This window comes from Cryptomeria japonica, chromosome 5 (assembly GCF_030272615.1).
Source record: "Cryptomeria japonica chromosome 5, Sugi_1.0, whole genome shotgun sequence".
Classification (NCBI taxonomy): domain Eukaryota; kingdom Viridiplantae; phylum Streptophyta; class Pinopsida; order Cupressales; family Cupressaceae; genus Cryptomeria; species Cryptomeria japonica.
In genome coordinates, this window is record NC_081409.1 from 637,672,567 (window position 1) to 637,696,760 (window position 24,194).

Below are 24,194 nucleotides of genomic sequence, written 5' to 3' on the forward strand. Positions count from 1 at the left end.
TGGAAGTATCATATCAACATATGAGATAATGATTTGGATAGCATATGCATTTATATTCTCCTTGGCATGTCTTTCATACATATTCAAAATCATAAAATCAATGAAAAGATTTAACTAAGGTATATAGGGTGGCTGCAATTTATTATTGTGTACCAAATAACTCTTTCAAATGATACGTAGAACACTAAAAATCAAATTTATTTTCAATGATACATAGAACACTAAAAATCAAACTTATTTTCATTCATGTAATAGATGGAAGGATTTATCTATAAATTATGAAATAAGGTAATACTATCAATTGTAGGGAATTTAATTTAATTTATGAATTACTAATATTTTTGAATAATATTAAGTTAATTTGAAAATTTATATATTTCAAAGATGCACTAATTATATTCAAAAAAAAAAAAAAGAAGCTGCGTATTTTTTACTAACCTAATTAAACTATAAAACATCATTTTTTTAATGAAACCTTTTATAAAAGTAAATGACACTAGACATATGTGAAGTATATCTTTATGCAACACATATATTTTTTGTAAATGTCTTTTTAAAAACATTAAAAATGATTTTGTTGGCAAAGCTTAACTTGGTAAAAGAATATGAAATTTATTTACAAAATACAATCATTATAGCTTATATTATAACATAACTTTTGGATTTAAAAACAATTCATGATTGAAAGTTAAAAGTATTCATATATTTAAAAACAATAAGCTAGTCTATTATAAAATAGATAATAGTTATGATTAAAATTGTAATGAAGAATTAATCACATTTTTATAACATTAGGAGTTTTATTCATGAACGCTTTTTAATTTGTTAAATTTAATTGAAAAAATTAGTCTAAAAGATAAATTTGTGAAAATTTTAAAATTTAAGTCTATAATTTTGTGAGTTCTTAGAAGTTGTAAAACTCTTGTTTAAATCCAAGATAATCCAAGATATTTGTGGATGGAATTGAAATTCAAGTTAGAAATATCATCACTTTTGTCATTACTCTTGTTTGGTTCATTATGATCTTGCATCCATCCAAAAGATGGAAAGTAAATCACTATCCTCTCCTAGCACAACAAACTCTAACTATACTTATAAGCATTGCTCTTTTTGGAAAATAGAGACAAACATATTTTTGAAAACTTAAAGTATAGAGATCAAGATTGTAACAAAAAAAAAAAAAAGACCAAAACTACATGTGCACTTGATAATTTCTATCATTTAAGAATTTAAGACACTTCGAAGATTTGTTATCTTAAATGTAATAATACAATTCATAATTATATCACTAAATGCAAAATTACCATAATATATTTTCTTATCACAAAATTAAATACCTTAACCGTCTTTATTATTTTATAAATACGTTTATATAACATTTCAAATCTTGATTGATTAAATGAAAAACCCATTTATTACATTTATTTAGCATATCCTAACTTTCACCTTCTAAATATCAATTTATTTGTTTTACAAATATATATTTATATAATATTTCAAATCTTAATTAATTAAATGAGAAACCCATTTATTATATTTATTTAACATAACCTAATTTTAACCTTCCAAATACCCATTTATTAATATAATGAAAGATATTTTCACATTTTATTAAATAAAAAAATTAACCCAATTTTAAAAAAACGAGGTTATTAAAGAAAACTTTGTTTCTTTTGAAATTGAAAACACACGTATAAATATCAAACATTGATGAAGCTTTGGCAGCTTGTACAAACTAGAACACACGTCCTCCCTTGGTCCCATGCATTGCATATACCGTCCAAGATATGGTATAGTGCAATACATAGATACTGTAGAACTGGATAAGACTCTCAGATTAATTATTGTGTATCAATGGATAAGATACACAGGGTCCAAATTACAGAATACACACACATAATTTACTTTGTCATAGGCCCATGAGGAGATAATAAAGTACTGTTATTGGTAATGCAATCAGCATTCCAAATATCACCCTGTAATCATAAATAAGTAATGGAGATTGATCAGTGACTTCCTTCACATTTCTTAAAACTTAATGACATGGGTTAAATTGTATTAAACTTACGCTGTGCTTAGAATTTCAGGATGTACATTGTACTCCTTGGCAAAAACAAATGGAACTATGCCTTGAGGAAGTGCTGCCTGTAAAAGTAGTTTAAAGAAAAAACATTTTCCATTAAAACCCATGAAATGTTACAAATCTTATGAACATTTTTGAGACCTTAAGAGATTAAATATCTTAATGATATTAGATTTTTATAATCTATATTAGTTATGTTATTGTTTTTTAGATTGATAATTTTGCATCAATGTTTCGGATCACACTCTTGATCTATCGTCAAGATAAAAAAATACATAAGAAAAAGATAAAGATTGTATCTTCTGAAATAGGTTTTTGTTAATGTACCTGCACAATGGCCACATGCAGCAGTTTGCCTCTGAGCCCAATGGGAATGGATGCAGCTACCATTACAGCTGGACCAGTTATAAATCTAACTGCCATTGCAAAGGCTGCAACTGATTTCCCACAGGCTATGATTCTTGGTTGAAGTGCCATGAACAATCCTGTTTGTCAGCAGTACATATTGCTCAGTTTGTTTTTAAAAATACAGTATAGATTGTGAAGTTTATCTGTAAGCCACTCAGGAAATTCTGAAACATTAAACTTTATCAGAGTTACAAGGAGAGATCTCATAAAAAATCCTTACCCAAGCTAAACATGGCCATGCCCAGACCGGCATCAGATAAAATGGCAATTGAACCGTACACCAATTTTGGCATTTTGATATTCCACCTGCAATCAATATCCATCACAAAATAACACTTTGATCCAGAAAACAAAATAGGTTTTTATCTGAAAACTTTCATTTCAAAAAGTTGATATGATTTGATTTCAGGAAGCAGTGAGAGAAAAATGGCAATTGTATAATTGTATAGATAAGCTTTGAGATAGTAGATATGATAGCTTTTGGTTTTAATTCTGTATATTTTTTGCTAATTGTTTTGAATCATATTCTGTTTGATGATGAATCATTGAATGTGATTCAAAATGTCATTTGATGATGGGTCAGTGAATGTGATCCAAAATGTTGATTGAAACATATATAAAATTGAAATAAAAAGCTATCATACAACACTTCATAGATAATAATGTTAATTTTTCTACATCAAAATTTCAGATTTATATGAATGACCGGCATAATTATTCTTAAAAATATTATTACAATGGAAGAGGGATCAAATTGTTTAAAACATTAGGAACTAGAGAGTACCTGTAAGCCACAAGCGACCATGTTAGACCTAATATACAAGCATAGGTGTTGGGATTTCTGATGAGTTTTCTCCACACCATGACAAAAATAAGCCTTGTCATCACTTTAGCAGGTGGCATTTTTACTGCACTTTTGCTTGCTTCCATCTGCTTCTTCCCTTGCTCGTCTAGAGAAACACTAGAACCCAATTTAGAATTGGGGCTCGCCATTTCTACATCTGAAATAATACCCTTCTTTGCTGGACTGGAAGCAAATTCTTGATATGATCCACTGGACTCCTGTACCATGCCTGTTGATCCACCAAAAGAGCCCCTTAAACAATTTAAATTTGAAGGAAGAGGGAAAATAAAATTTTCAATGAGTTTAGCTGTAAGCATGGTTTCCACATTGTATACTAGCTATATATAAAGACACTTATTCCAAGATGAAAAAATCCTTATACACACCTATGGATTTTGCTTTATATTGAACTTACAGGTACAATGTATTTATAATTATATAGTCAACATTCTATTGCTTTATGTGGGACTTTCTAAAACCACATGAACTTTAGCTCTCTAATGGAAAATTCATTAATTTTTTCAATATTCCAAAACTTTTCTTAATGGGATGATTTTCCAACCAATGCTTAAAATCTTACTTTTAATCTTGAAAACAGAGAAATTTAAAAGATGAATTCCAAACAGGAATCTGATGGTCAGTGGCGTGTTATACTTGTTCATCTAACTGTATATATAACAATTTGGTTTATTAGTAAAAATAAATATTTGTTGTAGAAGAATATAGTAATTTAAAATAATATTTTAGTTAAAATTGTTATTAGTGATTTGGAGGTAGTAGAAAGAAAGAAAAAAAAGAAAGAAAGATTCTTTTATAGTCTAGGATATCAGGTGATTGTATATTGGTCTATAAATGACTTATAGTAATATGGGACTACCCTGTATTTCTTGTGGGAGGCACTTAACTGTACTACAAACGAGGCGTACATACATTACCCTCTGTAGGATTTGAATTTGTGACCTCTCTTTGAAGAGCACAAGTTTTGGGTAGCAAGAAAATCAGCAATTTAGCTGGCTTAAACAGTACACCCTAAGTTTTGATTTGTTTAGGTGGTTCAGCTTAACTCACAGTAATATGTGGGCGCTATTGGAAAAGAAAGTGTGATTTTAGATGAGCCACCTAAACATATCAAAGCTTAGAGTGTGCTGTTTAAGTCCTGCTGTCTAATGACCAGCTTCCAGTAAATTTGAGAGTTTACTTAGAAAATTAGTAGGGAGAATCAGGAGTCTAGTCCCCAGAGCTAGTAGTAATTTTGGGAGTTTATTTGAAAATGGGTAGCTGTAACTCCTTAGTTGTCATCTAAGTTGTCCACTGTTATACACAACTTGTAAAATAGTTCGTAGATCTGCTATTATTATTTGTCTTTCAACAATTCAACTTTCCATTCTACATCTAAAAATCACTTTTCAAATATATATTATAATAAAAAAAATTGTAAAAAAATAAATTCAAATTTGATTATAACCTATATATTTAAATTTCAATAAATTTTTCATAATTTAAAACAGAAACATTATTTTTATAAAAATCAGTTAAATATTTTCACAATCATAAAGCTTAATAAAGTGTAAAATTTTATTTTGATAAATCTCTTATTTTAGATAAGATAATTAAATCATCATAAAATTTACATTTAGAAAACTGGAATGGCTGTCAAATTCAAGGCCTGATCTCATTCCTTCCATACTTTTTTTAATATGCTCTGTACTAATATGCTAATATATAGCACTACTTTCTGAAAAGGAAACAGAACAAAACAGTCTTATTATAATCTTCTGTACTTCGACAAAACAGTAATTTGTTATCTGCAGATTGCAAACCAAAATGAGGAATCAAGCCAAATATATGATTTGAACACTAAAAAATTCTAACTTTACCTTTGCTCTCAGTGAAATGGTGCTCTAAAGGCTCAGCTTTGGGATCACTTCTACCACTGTTATCTGCAGCTTCTTCAAGCTGGTTTGCTTCAGATATGGTCGAAGGGCCTGAACTCCTACCCAACATATGCACTTCCTTGTTAGCCTCGTTGGGATTTTGATTCACTGATGGATTGACTTCATCTGTTTTAGCCGTCTTGCAATCATCTGGGGACAAAATTCCAGGGTTTGGAGAAGGATATGACTCTGTTACACCAGTCATACTTCTGCCCAAGCTTTTCTGTGGCCTAAGTCGGTAAGGAGGCATGGAAATAGAATGATGAGGCCCAAAGCGCCCATAGTTTGATCCTCTAGATCCTTCCTCCTCAAAATTAGAATTTCTGGGCGTGAGTCCTCTGGAAGAATTCAAAGAATACATATCTGCAGACTGATAATTTGAATGCCTGGGACTCATATTAGTAGCTCCTCTGTGACTTCCAGAGAATGTGGTGTAGAAATCATGATTGAAGCTGGAGCCTCTCGGGGTAGGATTGCAGGAGGACTGGAGAGAAAAGATCTCTGCACCTGTCAGATTGGAAGCCCTGGGAGTGAGAGAAGGAAGAGATCCAAATCCCTGTGATCTGTAACCAAAAAGAAATATCAATCAAATGATTTAGATGAAAATTTTCGGTTTGTAGAGCTATTGAAAGTACATTCAAGAACTATTAGCTAACAATTCTATAGAAGGTAGTGTTGTTATTTTATAAAAGCTATTTCCATTAGATCAAACGAAAATTTATCACATCAAATGAGCAAACAAACCAGACTAGATAAGATGACTACTGAATTGGTTGGCATAGCTCTCGAATGTACAGTCAATAGCTATTAATCAAATGATTTAGAGGAAAAAAATTGGTTTGTAGAGCTATTGAAAGTACATTCAATCGGTTAACAATTTTATAGAAGGTAGCGTTGTTAGTTTATAAAAGCTGCTTCCATCAGATCAAAGTAAAAATTTATCACATCAAATGATCAAACAAACCAGGCTAGACAAGATGACTACTGAATTGGTTGGCGGAGCTCTTGAATATACAGTCAATAACCATTGTCTAGGAATTTTATGGAAGATAGAGTTGGTGGTTTCTGAAATCTGTTTCTTCAGGATCAACTAAATTTATCACACCAGAAGAGCAAACAAATCCAATCAGATGAGATGACTGCTGATTTGATTTGCAGCTTATGAAACTGAATTCAAGAACTATTGGTTAACAAACCCAATTAGATGATGGCTACTGATTTGATTTGTAGAGCTTATAAAACTGAATTTAAGAACTATTAGTTAACAAGTTAATGGAAGGTAGTGTTAGTTTATGAAATCTATTTCTATGAGATCAATTGAAACTATCGTGCACTAAAACAGCAAAGAAACAAAATTTGTTAAAGTAAAATGTTTGTGAATTAGGATTTTGGATAACAACTGACTGTTGAATCTTTCTAAATCAAGCAAGATTTATCATATACCTAGATCTGCTGACAGTTACTCGAAGCTTCCCATTTCCCCGCACCTCAGCAAAAGTCTGCAGAGGCTCTCTTCCATGCAAAGAAACAATGTCAGAGTCCACCTTTAATGAAGTAATTTCAGCACCAGATTCAGGAAACTGCTCCATTATAAGTATTTTAGCTCCTCTGTACTCAAACAACACCATCATGAGGGTATACCAGATAACACTCTGCAAAACCACTACCTGCACCATTAAGCTACCAGAGAATTCCCCATACATGCCCTTGAGCAGGGGAATCCCCATCACCAGAGTATTGGGCAGTGTAGACAAGGCAAACAAGGTAATCATCCATTCCAAGCTCCCCCTCTTTGCAAACTTTGCCCAAACGCCCAGCACCAGCAATACAATACCCTTCTGCAAGGAATCTGCAGCAATGAATCTGTAATTCATGGCATATATATTGTTGGTGGAGATAAAATGAAAAGACAGCAGGGGAACTGCAAAAATGGCAACAAAACGGTTTATTCCAGAGCACTGATCAGGAGTAAAAATTTTCCACCACTTCACAGACCCATATGCCAGAATCATCGCCACATACAGCGGTACAACTGCAGTTAGCACATTGTATAAGTCCTTAGCAGTAATCATCTTTCTATCTTTCAAAGAGAGAAGAAACTAATTTGCCAAACTTCAGCAAAAATTAATCATTTTATTTTATTTTTTTCTCTCTTCTTTCTGATAATAGATCACAGAGTTTGATGGAAGCCAAGCTAAGCTCAATAACCTGCTACATGCTTGCCTTGCTACGTAAGAAAGCTACTTATACTTTTTCTTTGTCTAGGAGAATCCATAGCTCTCATTTTCAGATGGGCATTTTCTATAAGAGCCAATAGCTCTGATCTCCAAGAGATTGTTTACTTCCCTTGCCCCAATAAATTTAAACCGCCCACACTGTAGAGACAGAATCAGCGGAAATGAATATATAGACTAAATATTCAATAGAAATAGCATCTTTCACTGCTGTCAGTGGGTTATGATGTGAAGGGGCGTTGACGAAAGCAAGAACAAACGTAGAGACTTTCTGTATAGAAGACATAAATTTGCAGGATGTCAAAAAGCGAAATTCAGCACAATGTCTGGGAAGAAGAATTACGTGCTACGCAATTGACCAGAAATCATTTTGACAGAGAATTTGAGGCCCTCATTGTGGGCCTTTCTCGGTTCGTACAAGCTATTATTAGACCTGCCTGTTATCAAAAGAAATAAGCACTCCTAACCCCACAGAAAACTATGACCAACCATCAAGAATCCAAGATCCACTGATGAATATCTTCAGATCATCTTCATGACAGTTTTTTGTTCAAATGAATAATGCAAAAGTTGCAGTGGAGTTATTAGCAAGACAAGATTAGATCTTTAGAAGAGAACAAAGTGATTTGGGGATTATATTTTTGTACTGGGAACTTTCTTGGGTTACAAAAATAAAAAGTTTACTATAGAATGACGTATATAAAAGAATGGAACAGCAATATAAATAATAATAATAAAAAATCATTTATGATTTGTAGATCATACACAATATATATGTAAAAGTCCATTTTCTATATGTCGTAAGGGGAAAACTGTTTAATTGTACCAAAGTAAATTGAAATAACATATAATTTACAAACTAAATATATTAAAAGAATAATATGTAATATGTATAATTAATGATCATTATCTTTTCCTTCATAATGATCAATGGGAAGAATTCGAAGTAGATTTATGTAGAAAATTACATAGAAGTAAATTGAAATTACATGTAATAGTTGATTAATTGCTAACTAATCAAACATAACAAAAGAACATGTAACATATTCTATCAATGAAAATTATTCTGTCATTCTCTCTTATAATGGTCATTGGGATGAACTTGAAATAAATCTCAAAGTTTTGGAAACCCTCATAAGCTAAGGCCTTCATGAATATAGCTATGATTTGATCCTCTATTGGGTACAATTTGCAATTTCAAGTAGTCCTTGTTGAACCAACTCTTGGATGTAGTGATGTTGAATCTCAATACATGCTTAGTCTTATTATAAAATATTTGAATCTTCGTCATGTGTATAGTACTCTGGTTATCACAATAGAACAAGGTAGCTTGACTATATATTCATTACATATCCTTTGACAATCTTCACATCCATATTGCTTGACAAGTTGCAAAGGTGATGCAATAGGTTCAAGTGATACGATAGGTTGTTTGTTGGACTTTGAAGAAAATATTATTATAGAATCGAAATTGAGAGCATATCTAGAAGTAGACTTTTTTATCATCTATAAAACCAACCTAATTTGAATTGGTATATCTGACTAGCCTACTATCCTCTAAATACAAAATTTGGAGACCATAACTCATTGCCCTTCTAATATATTTGAGAATCCTCTTAATTATACTCCAATGTGTCTCCTTAGCTTATGACACCAATCTATATACCAATCTCATTACATATGTGATGTTTGGTTAGGTAGTAGTTAAGTAGATCAGGTTGACAATCAATTATTTATATAAATAAGGGCACATTGAATCTAATTTATCTTAATTTGACAACTTAAATCTAGCATGAATAGATGTTACAACTGATTTGTAACCTTTTATCTAAAATATCTATAGGATTGCAGGGTAAAAAATTGCATACCTTGCAAGGTTAACGTTTTATAAATTATCCTTATTTTATTGTTCATTTCATATAACATGTTATAGGATAATTTTTGTTGGACACAAGATGCCACTGAGAGGTGGGGGGGTGAATCAGTGGTTTCCAAACTTTACCTTCTTTATCCTAAGGTGCATGTACCAGTTCCTTATACCAATTTTACTTACTGGTAAGATAAGGCAAGATAACACAATGCAACCACACAAAAGGGACACATCACATAACACTGGTTATACAAAGAAAAACCCACAATGGGGAAAAACCTCGGTGAGCAATCTTGCTAGAGACCTTCTACTCCAATCCAGCCTCACAATGAAAATATGATTACAATATTTAAGGCACTAACCCAAGGAGCACCAACCACTGATTTAGGGCACCGACCCAAGAAGCACCAACCCCTGATTTAGGGCACCAACCCAAGGAGCACCAACCCCTAACTGATTTATGGGCTACAACCCAAAGGAACACCAACCCCTGCATTGAGCTCTAACTCTACGATCACAAATAATAACATAAAATCAATACACAAGTAATAACCCTTGTTACAAATAAGTTGTGTAACACCTTCAAACCTTCTGTCGGTTTCCTCTTTCCTTTCACTCTTCCTCTATTATACCAGTCACTTCTTTGTCTATCTGAATCCCTCTTCTCTACTTGTTGACTCCACCTATTTCTTCTGTCGGTAATCTTTGTTGGTATGGATCATCTACACATTACATGTAGTTATGTTGGTTCTCTACAATCCACCTTTTTGCCTCAATCTTCTTTGTCACACTCTTTCTACTCATGTTGGATATTCTTACTCATTCTGCACACTTGTACCGGTATGATCTCCTCTTTGTTCTTCCACACTCTGTCGGTTTGTTCTCTGCCAGTTCACACACACACCTTACCAGTTTCTCCTTCAACACACAGTCACTTAAGATTTTTGCCACTATGACTTAGACTGATTTCTTCACTCGCAACGACACATCCACATTCTATCCAGCATCCCCTCACTTCATCAGCATCACTTTTAAATGCAACATCATCTAATTTGGTCTTCAGTCTGCATACATATAGCCGATCTTTCCCACCAAAACAAGAGTTCGCCTTAGTGTTTTCTCATTGACCAATTTGGCTTACCAGATCCAATCAAATCTTATTGGATCATGCCGTAGTTATGGTTGCCTGCATAATACTGCCATTTTTGTGCCTTCCAACACACGCCTTCTTTTTTTAGCAACCACGGCCTTGTATGTCGACCTGCTTCTATCAAATGCCATAAATGTCTCAGTTGTTTCCTTTGACAAGCGAGCACAAAGATTGGATCATCCTTCCTTGATCAACTCACCAATCTGCTCCTTCAATCTCCATCAAGCCATGAACCCTCTGCAACACATCCCATGATTTTTGCAGTCAACATTAAATGTCGACCAAACGCCAACAACCTCACTGACACAACACTTCACCGACCTCTGCAAGCTTTCCACTTCAACTCCATGTGGCATCCCTATTGATATCCATCTCATCTTAGACCTCTATGTCAGTTCAGATAGGATTGCCGACCAAACATGTATAACTGGAGCACACCTACCAGATATCTAACCCTATCGGTTCTCTAACCCTGCTGGTAGGTCTTCCCTTACGTTTTAACCTTCTTGTCTTCTCCTTCCTTGTGCTAGTGGATCTTGTTGTTAGGATAACCGGTGAACAACTAAGAGGGGGGGTGAATCAGTTGCTAACAGATTATAACTTTTAATTCACAATATGACCTTAAACAAATTAATTACCGATAAAGCACATACAGATGCTGGTAGGAACAGATATCGGTAAACAAAGCAACTTAACAATTTAACCAGATAATCAATGCAAAACAACCATACTGCATAACACCATGATTTGTATGTGGAAAACCCAGAAAGGGAAAAACCATGGTGGGAAGCCTACCCACAGTCAGATGATACTTCTGTAGAAAGTATGTGTTACAATGAGGGACTTGCACTTGCAGGAAGACACACTGCCTAGAGTGTACTGCTCATTACAAAAGAGTCTCACTAACTACAAAGAGGCTACAACCTTCTCAAGATAAATGGACAACAATCCAATAGAGTGAACTACTGGAAATAACATCTACCATGTCTGATTACAGTCCTGGTTAAGCTCAGTGCCGGAGGACTAAATCCTCTTCTAAATCCAATTTGATCACCAATGATCAACCAACTCCTCTGCCTAAATGATGTTACAATATTTGCACATTACATTCCTTGACCATGACCTTTCCAATAACCATGATACTTTACAAAGAGTTTCTACCTCTTGTTTATACAAACCCTAAGGCCTAAATCAATTAGGTTGACCACCTAAAGATATTACAATAAGATCATTACATAATTTCATTTACAATGATATGCCATGTCGTCTTAAGACCAAAACAATAATAACAAATCCATAAAACATCTCGAAGCATCTTGGTAATGTATAGAGTACATGCTAGCATAATACCGGTCCATAACCTAGATAGGTACTGGACCTATTCTGGGTCCACCATGCCAAAGAAAATTCTTCAAGAAATTGAAGCACGATCAACGAACATCTTCAGCATCCTGAAATCCATGAAGAAGCTACACTAACACCAATTATGCATCCTGTCACAATTCCTCAATCAAAGCTCTGTCGGCAAAGCCTTAAACTAGTGTTGTTAAGGGTTTACCAGAGTGTCTGATAACATCTAATTACCAAGCCAATACCAACTGACCAAAGAATGCTCATGGGGCATATAACACATGAAATCAAATATGCTTCACTGATCCAAACATGTCGGAAGTGTCCAACAGATAGTCTCTTCTACTGGTAACATTAGGTCTTCTACCAGTAACCTATTTGTCGGTAACCATCCATAACACCTAGTGTTGACATCAATGACAAAGCATCAATGCAACACATAATCAATTCATCCATAATGCCAACAATCTCCCCCTTTGGCATTGATGGCAATGCTAGATGTGAAAAACATCTAAGTACCAAGAAATGCCCAACAAGTCTCCCCTTGTGAAAGACAACCAATCAATCAATAGCTCTCCCCCTGTGAATGATATCTCTATAAGGTTCTGAATAATTTTTCACATTACTATCACTCCCCCTTTGACATCAATGCCAGAAATCTAAAAAAATATCAAAGCAATGATATAAACCTCTGAATCCCAAAGCTGACTACTCCTCTTGAGTAGTAGCACCACTCATCAGTGCCAAAATGAATAATGTCTCTGATAATACATGTCGAACTGATGAAAAACTTCATCAATCAAGTTTTTGTCAAAGGGCCAAAAACCCCTAACCTGTCTCTCAAATACTCAAATGATTCCTTAGACAACGGTTTAGTGAATATGTCTGCAATCTATTTTTTAGTATTTACATAAACCAATTTGACTTCCTTTGCTTCTACCTTTTCCTTCAGAAAGTTACACTTTATTGAAATATGCTTAGTCTTAGAGTGAAATACTGGATTCTTAGACATATCAATAGCTACAGAGTTATCATAGTAGATAACTATCGATTCACTACAATTTACTCTGATATCCTTCAACATTTGTTTCATCCATAAAAATTGAGTACAATTAGTTGTCGTTGCAACATACTCAGCTTCTATAGTAGATAAAGAGATACATGACTATTTTTTGCTTATCCATGAAACCAGTTTCTTTCCAAGAAAGAAAGCTCCACCAGAAATGCTCTTCCTATCATCAGTATCACCTGCCCAATCTGAGTCAATGTATGCACATAAAGTGAAATCATCATCTTTGGAATACCATAAACCATATTCTATTGTTCCTTGCAAATACCATAATATTCTTTTTACTTAACATTCATGATTTTCTTTAGGATTACGTTGATAACTTGAAACAATACTTACTGCATTCATAATATCAGGTCTAGTCTGAGTTAGATATAACATACCAAAAATCATAGATTTATACCTTGTCAGATTTACCGGTGTAGAAGTATCCTTGATAGATAATTTCTCACTTGTAATCATAGGAGTACTTACTGGTTTAGAATTCTCCATACTAATTTTTTTCAATAATTCCCTCGAATACTTAGTTTGATAGATAAAAATCCATTTGTCAGTTTGAGTAATCTGCAAACCTAAGAAAAATTTCATCTCACCAATCATGGACATTTCAAATTCATTTTTCATGTTGTTAGCAAATTCCATGCACAATTTATCTTCTCAAAAATGATATCATAAAAAAACTTCAATAATCAGAATATCATTATTAGTGATCTTATAATATATATTGCTATCAGCACTACCTTTAGCAAAACCAAGCTTCAAAAGATATTAATCCAATCTTCCATACCAAGCTCTAGGAGCCTATTTCAAACCATATAAATCTTTCTTCAATCTGCAAACCATATTTTTATCATTTGTTAATGAAAATCCATCAGGTTGCTCAATGTAAACTTCTTCCTCAAGCTCCCCATTCAAAAATGCACATTTAACATCCATTTGATAAACCTTGTAGTTCTTATAAGCTGCATAGGTAAGAAATAGTCTAACAACTTCAATTGTAGCTATAGGTGCAAATGTCTCACCATAATCAATTCCTTCCATTTGAGAATATCCTTTACAAACCAATCTATCCTTGTTTCTTATAACTTGACCATCCTCATTCAATTTATTTCTAAAAACCCATTTAGTTCCAATAACATTCTTATTTTTAGGTTGGGGAACTAAAGACCAAGTTTCATTCTTCTCTATTTGATCTAATTCATCTTCCATAGCCTTTAACCAATGTTTATCCTTACAAGCTTCAATAATAGTTGCCTGTTCAAATTGAGAAATAAGACATACCTCTTCATTTGCCAGTTTTCTTCATCATAACTCCCTTGTTTCTATCTCTAATGATTTGATATTCAGAATGATTTAATCTTACATACCTTGGTGTCTTTTGAACTTCAGGTTCACTGCTCTGATCAATAATCACAGTTGAATTTTCCAATTGTGCCAGTGTAATTGTTTCAGCTTCTTGTACCGGTTGAGGTTTTGTCAGTTCTGTTATGATCATTTCTACTACTAGTTCCCTATCATATGATATAGAATGATTTATGCACTGTTCATCCACTTTCACATTAGCACTCTCAACAATTTTCTGCAATCTCTTGTTATAACATCTATATGCTTTTCTCTTAATTGAATATCCCTTCATCACATATAGGATAAAACTTTCCAATTGAATCATCTATTTTGATATAGCATTTACTTTCAAAATTTTTGAAATACTTAACAATAGGTGTATGTCCAAGCCATAGTTCATAAGGGGTCTTGATGGTTTCACCTTTGATGTGAAATCTATTGAATGTGTCAACTGCTATACTTACTGCTTCTCTCCAGTAGATATGAGACAATTTGGCTTCCATCATCACAGATTTAGTTGCATCCAAAATGGTTTTGTTCTTTCTTTCAACTACTCCATTTTGTTGAGGAGTCCTAGGTGCAGATAGTTGTCTCCTGATTCCATTTGTCTTACAATAACTGTTAAATTCATGAGAAGTGAACTCACCGCCATGATCTAATCTTAGACATTTGATTTTCAATCCAGTTTCTGTTTCAACTTTCTCTTTAAAGATCTTAAATTTCTCAAAAGATTCAAACTGCTCCCTTAGAAAAGTCACCCACATCATTCTAGAATAGTCATCAATAATCAACATGAAATACCTATCACCTTGAAAGCTTCTAGTCCTTATTGGACCACATAGATCAGTGTGAATCAAATCAAGTACATCATTAGATTTATCATGTATGCTCTTAAAAGAACTCCTGACTTGCTTACCTAATTGACATTCCTTACATACCAGATTATGAGGCTTCATAATCCTAGGTATATCTCTAACTGCCTTAGTTGAACCGATCTTAACAATGTAATCAAAATTAACATGACACAGCCTCTTATGCCATAGCCAACTCTCATCAATATGAGCAATCAAACATGTCTTGTTACAAGTGTTCAAGTGAAAGATGTCACTTCCAGTCTGAATGCCGGTTGCAATTTCCAAACCAGTCTTGTTAATGATTTTGCATTTTCTATATTTAAACCGAAGTTGAAAACCCTTATCAACTAATTGACCAACACTCAAAAGATTATGCTTCAAACCTTCTACATAATAGACATTATCAGTATCTTGCTTGCCATCCAAAGAAATAATACCTCTACCTTTGATCATACATGCCTTGTCATCTCCAAATCTGACTTGACCACCATTGTATTCTTGTAGGGACATAAATTTTCCTTTATCTCCAATCATATGGTGTGAGCATCCACTATCAATTATCCATTCATTTTTATCTTCAACTTTTGCTGCCAGAGCCTTTTCTTTATTTTTGATAGCCGGTTCCGGTTCATCTTCCTTCAAATCATAGAACACCCATTCTTTTCCATTTCTAGATCCACTACCAGAGTCTTCTATCGGTTCATCTCCAGAGTCATCAATTACTCCTTCCTCATCCACTATGTAGCATTGTTTATACTTATTGAATCTATATCTGTTTGGGTTAGGCTTAAAAGTTTTCTTAATTCTTTCCTCAAACCTTGCATTCCTTTCAGGACATCTAGATGCAAAATGACCAATCTTATTATATGCAAAACATTTAAAAGGTGCTTTTCCTTCATACTTACTTCCAGTTGGTCCTTTAGGTATTCTTCTAGCAAATAAGGCTTCAAGTTGCTCAAGCTCTTCATCTTCTTTCTTCATTTATTCCAGTTCTTTTGCATATAGGGCTCTCCAATCACTCTTACCGATAGATGTTGATGATGATTCATGAAAAGTAGGTTCAGACTTTACATCTCTAGAAGATCCAAATTCTTCAAGCTCAAAAGTAGATAATTTCCCAATCAGAATGTCTCTGTTAACTGAAGTGTTTGCCATTGTTCTTAACTCATTAATAGTAGTTCCCTTCATATTGTAAGCTAGTGGAAGGGCTCTCAATACTTTGGAAACTATTTATCTTCACTTATAAATCCTCCACAACATTGAATTCCCATAACAATCTCATTTACTCTTTCCATAAACACAACAATTCTTTCATTATCTTCCATTTTCAAATTTTCATATCTTACCCAGTAACCATCAAGTTTAGCAATTTTGATAGTAGGGTCACCTTCATTCAGAGTTTGCAATTTTTCCCATATAACCTTAGCTAATGATTTGTCAGTCAATCCCATAATCTTCTGATTAGTAAGTGCACATAAGAGGGCTTCTCTAGCTCTGCAATCATTTTCAATATTCTTATCCAGGTCCGCAGGAGCAGGATTTCCAGATGTTGGATCATAAGGTGTGTATCCTTTCTCAGTGATCTCCCAAATATCCTTGCCAAGACATCTAAGATGAGTCTCCATCCTGATCTTCCATCTTCCATAATTTGATCCATCAAGCTTAGGGATTTCTCTTCTAAAAATAGTTATCGGTGTATTAGAAAAGTTACTTGCCACAGGATCTACCTCAAGCGGTTAAGCTTCTACAAAAGAGGACCAAAGCTCTGATACCAATTGTTAGGATAATTGGTGAACAACAAAGAGGGGGGGGGGGGTGAATCAGTTGTTAACAAATTATAACTTTTAATCCACAATATGATCTTAAACAAATTAAGTGTCGGTAAAGCACATATAGATGCTAGTAGGAACAAATACCGGTAAACAAAGCAACTTAACAACTTAACTAGATAATCAATGCAAAGAAACCATACCACATAACACCATTATTTGTACGTTGAAAACCAAGAAAGGGAAAAACCATGGTGGGAAGCCTACACACAATCAGATGATACTTCTGCAGAAAGTATGTGTTACAATGAGGGTCCTACACTTACAGGAAGGCACATTGCCTAGAGTGTATTGCTCATTACAAAAGAGTCTCACTGACTACAGAGATGCTACAACCTTCTCAAGATAAATGGACAATAATCCAATAGAGCGAACTGTTGGAAATAGCATCTACCATGCCTAATAACAATCCTAATTAAGCTCAATGTCGGAGGACTAAATCCTCTTCTGAATCCAATTCAATCACCAATGATTGACCAACTCCTCTGCTTGAATGATATTACAATATTCACACATTACATTCCTTGACCATGACCTTTCCAATAACCATGATACTTTACAAAGAGTTTCTACCTCTTATGTATACAAACCCTAAGGCCTAAATCAATTAGATTGACCACCTAAAGATATTACAATAAGATCATTACATAATTCCATTTACAATGATATGCCATGTCGGCTTAAGACCAAAACAATAATAACAAATCCATAAAACATCTTGAATCATCTTGGTAACGTGTAGAGTACACTCTAGCATAATACCTATCCATAACCAAGATAGGTACTAGACCTATTCTGGGTCCACCATGCCAAAGCAAAGTCTTCAAGCAATTGAAGCACTATCAACGGACATCTTCAACATCCTGAAATCCATGAAGAAGATGCACCAACACCAATTATGCATCCTGTCACAATTCCTCAATGAAAGCTCTGCTGATAAAGCCTTAAACTAGTGCCAGTAAGGGTTTACAAGAGTGTTTGATAACATCCAATTACCAAGCCAATACCAACTAACCAAAAAATTCTCATGGAGCATATAACACATGAAATCAAATATGGTTCATTTATCCAAACATGCCGGAAGTGTCCAACAGATAGTCTCTTCTTCCGGTAACACTAGGTCTTCTACTGGTAACCTGTCTGTCGGTAACCATCCATAACAGCTAGTGTTGACATCAATGCCAAAACATCAATGCAACACATAATCAATTCATCCATAATGCCAACACTTGCCAGACTGGTCATAAATCATGTCAGTCCTCAAAAGCAATCTAGAATGACTCATCATGTTCATCTTCACCAGACTGGGAGTACTTCACTTATGTCTCTCTGTTCACTTGGTAGTATGTTGGTATCCTCCTTGTTTACCAATTTGCATGTTCCAGCTTTCATACTAGTAATGTGCATGATATGTTCGTGCCATCCATCTCCAATTGTTATGCATTGGTGGCAACACCACCTTCCATCTACATACCTGTAACGCCATGTGTGCAACTCCATACTCACTTGTGTTCTTCTTCATTTGACCGGTTTTCCTTTCAACCGGTTTGTCAAGGTGGCAGACTCATTTGTCTAAGTGACAAACCCATCACTCTTCAACTATCCCAGTAGCTCAATATGCCTACTCTTGTAGATCCGGTGCATATCTTTGATTTCATGCACCTGAGGAGTCTTTGTGATTCATCGGTAGATCTGGCGTGAGCCTTCACTCACCTATCTTTAACTCTTTTGTCTTATCTTGGAGAATTATGATGCACTCTATGCATAAAAGGAGATTAGATCCACTTACCAGTGGGAGTGGATCCTTTCCATATTATTTTGACATTGCATCAATATGGCTTCCCTTTTTGAGTAGCATATCTTCAAACAAGCACATGTGATCCAATTTGGGCACACTCACTGTCAGTCTTCTCTTCACCTGGCGGGAGTCCTGCTATTTTGCATTTACACAACATACTGGTGACCTGTACATCCTTCTCCTGTGTTGATGTGATTTAGATAACATTCTACCTCTTCATCACAATCAAAAACTCAACATATTTCCCACTCATAGATGTCATCATTTACCAGTCTCTTGTCCTTATCTTCTACACAAGTCAAACACTAACTTGTGTGCCCGTGACTCCAATGGTCATTGTACTAAGTGACATTCTCTCCCTTACCGGTGATCTGCAACACTAAGTGACATCAAAGATATCACATCCCACATGCATCCATGACAATGTTGCACATACATCTCTTATACCACTAGCCATCTTATACTAGTTGACATCAATGACAACACAATACCAACAATCTTCCTCTTTGGCATTGATGTCAACACATATAGTATCAACATACTACAATATATTTCTCCCCTTTTGACAACAATGGAAAAGGGCACTGATAGGGTTTGTCTCCTCCTTGTGTCTACTGGGCACTAGTACTTTTCTCTCCCCTTTTTCCTTTCCGGATGCTCCTCCTCCTTCAATCATCATTTGTTACATCTTTTCAAGTCACAACACTTGAGATGGAGGGCTCATCCACCAACTGACACCAATTTCTCAGCAACCAAGTGTATATGCAAACTGAAACCCTAATGCATATGCAAGACTGAAACCAATTGAAGGCCCTTGTTGGTAAGTGCACAAAGATGGTGGTAAAAAATGGGGGTATAAGTGGACACTTTTTTTAATTTTGAAATCAGGTGAACCTGAACTTGGAGGCAAATTTTGAAAGTCATCCACTCAAGATATGAAGATAATCAAAGAACAAATATTGTAGTTCTCTGAATATTGTTTCCAAACTACTAAAAATTTTCAAAATTGGATAAGATTAAGAGGGTCAAATCGTTCATGCATGAAAAAGAGACCCTGATTTTTTTCTGAAAAACATAACACAGTGTCTGACGTGCGCATCAAAAAAGTCATAGTTTGATTTAGTATTTTGACAAATCCTTTGGCAGAAAGATAGTTAAGAGTGATCACTAGAAGATGTGTATTTTTTTGTAATTTTTTGTTCAATATTTTTTTTTTATGATTTTTCCAGTCAAGCGCATCTTGAAAATTAGGTACATGTTCATGCACGAAGCATAAGTTGCACTAAACAAATCGAAAATACATTTTTTTTAAATTGTAAAGAATCAAGTGCACTACAATAATATATTTTTTTTTTAAAATTTGGATAAGTATATCAAAATTTATTAAAAAAATGGTGCACCTATGTTTGTGAGAACTATGGAGACACTGGTAAAAGAAATTCAATAATAATATGTTATTGTTGTTCAAATTAAAAAAAACCTATATGGTTAGAAAGCTTAGAAGATGGGTGAAAATATGGTGGCAATTTTAGAAATACCCACTTGATGAAATGTAAACCTGTTGATGACAAAGTCGAGAAACCAAGGTGATAAAATAAAACACATCAAAAAAGAGGGAAATGGAGGGAAATCAAACTTCTAAACCGTAGCTTTGTCATCCAGGCCTATTTCCAAGCCTAAATAGTCAAAAGCGCGTACGAGGTACTTATGGTATAAAAAACACGTATGGGGTACTTATGGTGTAAGAAGCGCGTATGTGCTATGTTTACTATAAATAGCATGTACGGGCTACTTTGCTCAAATTTTGGGTGTGTGTATAATATGATATTGTTGTTAGGATAACCGGTGCTCAAATTTTGGGTGTGTGAACAACTGAGACAGGGGGGTGAATCAGTTGTTAACAGATTATAACATTTAATCCACTTAGTAGACTTTAAACAAATCAACTACCGGTAAAGAAGAAACATATGCTGGTAGGAACAGATACAGATAAACAATACAACTTAATAATTAAATAGACGATCAATGCAAAACTACCATACCACATAACACCATGATTTGTACGTGGAAAACCCAGAAAGGGAAAAACCATGGTGGGAAGTCTACCCACACTTAGATGATACTTTTGCAGAAAGTATGTGATACAATGAGGGGTCTGCACATGCAGGAAGGCACACTGCCTAGAGCATACTACTCATTACAAAAGGGTCTCACTGACTACAGAAAGGCAACAACCATCTCAAAATAAATGGACAACAATCCAGAATAATGAATTGCCAGAGATAACATCTACCATTCCTGATTACAGTCTCGGTTAAGCTCAATACCAAAGGCCTTTGACCTCTTCCTTAATCCCAATTCAATCACCTATGATCGACCTAATCCTCTGCCTAAATGATATTACAATATTCGCACATTACATTTCATTCCACTGATCTACAATGAGATCTTACATCATTTTATACTAATCCTAAGGCCTAAGCCAATTAGGTCGGCCACCTAAAAGACAGTACAATAAAATCATTAGATAAATCCATATTACAATGATATGCCATGTCGGCTTAAGACCAAAACAACAATAACAAATCCATAAATCATCCCGAAACATCCCAGTAATGTGTAGAGTACTCGTTAACATGATACCAGTCCATAACCTAGATAGGTGCCAAACCTATTCTGGGTCCACCTTGCCAAAGCAATGTCTTCAAGCAGTTGAAGCATGATAAAATAAAATCTTTAACATCTTGAAATCCATCTAGAAGCCGCACCAACACCACTTATGCATCCTGTCATGATTCCTTAGTGAAAGCTCTGCCGGTAAAACCTTAAACCAATGTCGGTAAGGGTTTACAAGAATGTATGATATCATCTGAATACCAAGTTGATACCAACTGACCAAAACATGTCCCAAGAGAATGTAACACATGGAATCAAACATACTCCATTGATCCAAACATGCCGAAAGTGTCCAACAGATAGTCTCTTCTGCTAGTAACACTAGATCTTCTACAGGTAACCAAAACCTATCTACGGGTAACCACCCATAACAACTAGTGTTGACATCAATGAAAAAACATCAATGCAACACATAATCAATTCATCCATAATGCCAACAATCTCTCCCTTTGGCATTGATGGCAACACTAGATGCGAAAAACATCTAAGTACCAAGAAATGCCAAACAAGTCTCCCCTTGTGGAAGACAACCAACAATCTCCTGAATATCAGTAATTCTCCCTGTGTGAATGATATCTCTGTAAAGTTCTGAATATATCTCCCCCTAATGTATACAAATCCATTTTTATTTTTCACATCAATATCTCTCCCCCTTTGACATCAATGACAAAAATATCAAAGCAATAATGTAAACCTCTGAATCTTAAAGCAAACTACTCCCCCTGAGTAGTAGCACCACTCATCAATGCTGGAATGAATAATATCTCTGATAATGGATGTCGGATTGCTGAAAAACTGCATCAATCAAGTCTCTGTCGAAGGGGTAGAAACCCCTAACCTGTCTCTCAAATACTCAAATGATTCCTTAGATAGTGGTTTAGTGAATATATCTGCAATCTGTTCTTTAGTTTTCAGATAAACGAATTTGACTTCCTTTCCTTCTACCTTGTCCTTCAAAAAGTTATACTTTATTGATATATGCTTAGTCTTAGAGTGAAATACCTGATTTTTAGACATGTCAATAGCTACAGAGTTATCACAATAGATAAATACCGGTTCACTACAATTTACCCTGATATCCTTCAACATTCGCTTCATCCACAAGACTTGAGTGCAATTAGTTGGTGCTACAACATACTTAGCTTCTGTAGTAGATAAAGAAATGCATGACTATTTTTTACTGATCCATGAAACTAGTTTCTTTCCAAGAATGAAATCTCCACAGAAGTGTTCTTCCTGTCATCAGTATCTCCTGCCCAATTTGAGTTAGTATATGCACATAAAGTGAAATCATCATTTTTAGAATACCATAAGCCATATTCTGTTATTCCTTGCAAATACTAGAATATCCTCTTTACTGCACATTCATGATTTTATTTAGGATTACTTTGATATCTTGAAACAATACTTACTGCATTCATAATATTAGGTCTAGTTTGAGTTAGATATAACAAACCACCAATCATAGATTTATAACTTGTTGGATTTACCGGTGTAGAAGTATCCTTGATAGATAATTTCTCACTTGTCACCATAGGAGTACTTACCGGTTTGGAATTATCCATACCAAACATCTTCAATGATTTCCTCAGATACTAAGATTGATAGATAAAAATTCCTTTGTCAATTTGAGCAATCTGCAAACCTAAGAAAAATTTCATCTCACCAATCATGGACATTTCAAATTCATTCTTCATATTGTTAGCCAATTCCATGCACAATTTATCTTATCCTCCAAAAATGATATCATCAACAAATACTTCAATAATTAGAATATCATCATTAGTAATTTTTTAATACAAATTACTGTCAACACTGTTGACATTTTTAGTTTGTTGGTATTTTGCATATAGATTGCATTAATGATATGTTGTCATTGATGTCAATTGAACCCGTAATGGTATTTATGTTATTGCTGATATTATTGTTTTTGATATTGGTATTTATGATGTTGTAAATCGTTATGTTAAGTTTGTGAGTTGAACCGGTAAACCGGTGTAAAGGGTTAAACCTTTCTATGTAATATTACTGATAAACCCTATCAGTTGTTAAACCCTAACCGATCAAGTTTGTTGGTTTATTATCTGATGAGCACTAATGAAGGAGACACATGTGATCATTGTATAAGGATAAGTTTAGATTGTTTTGGCGCGTTTGTTTGATGTCTTTGGAAGGAGAAAAGTGAATTGCATCTAATGCATAGCACGCGATGAGTTACAAAGTCCAATGAAGCGGTGATCATGGAGCGGTTGGAATTTTCTTGAAGAATGTGAAGAGATTGTTATGATTTCTAACGGTCAAGATTGTATTGACTTGTTTGCAATCTTGATGATGAGAATTAGGTTTTTGTTGTGTTACCGACCTAATTGATTTGTATTTAAGGTCAATGAAGTTGTTTGTAAAAGTTGTTGGCGAGACTAGCAGAAACCTATTGAGTGTGTAGTTGCCTAACCGGTGAATAGCTCTGCACTTTGAGTAAAGGTAGATTGAAGCTTTAAAATGATCTGATCAGGGAGATGTAGTGCTATTCAGGCAGAGCAAGAAAACATTTTGTTTTCTAACAATTACAACATAAGTGAAATCCCTTAACCAAGTAAGCTCTAACAAGCTTGGTTACTTATTAAATCCTCTAACAAGGTGATCCATTAGCTTGGATTCTAAAATCCTCCAACGAGGTTACTCCTAACAAGGTATTGTGCTTTTCATCAAGGCATATTTGTAAATCCCTTAACCGAGTGATTCCTAACCGGA

The 24,194-nt window shown here is 34.4% G+C and overlaps 1 protein-coding gene across 1 annotated transcript; it reads right to left on the reverse strand.

Moving 5' to 3' along the window:
* Nucleotides 1-1,649: 1,649 nt before the first annotated feature.
* LOC131039018 (auxin efflux carrier component 1a) lies at nt 1,650-8,112 on the reverse strand. The gene is made up of 7 exons (XM_057971651.2): nt 6,713-8,112; nt 5,213-5,832; nt 3,276-3,564; nt 2,712-2,797; nt 2,411-2,568; nt 2,069-2,145; nt 1,650-1,976 (listed from the first exon to the last, which is right to left on the reverse strand). Exons 1-7 carry the CDS (start codon nt 7,339-7,341, stop codon nt 1,910-1,912), a joined length of 1,926 nt encoding a protein of 641 aa, XP_057827634.2. The 5' UTR covers nt 7,342-8,112; the 3' UTR covers nt 1,650-1,909.
* Between the last annotated feature and the right edge of the window lie 16,082 nt (nt 8,113-24,194).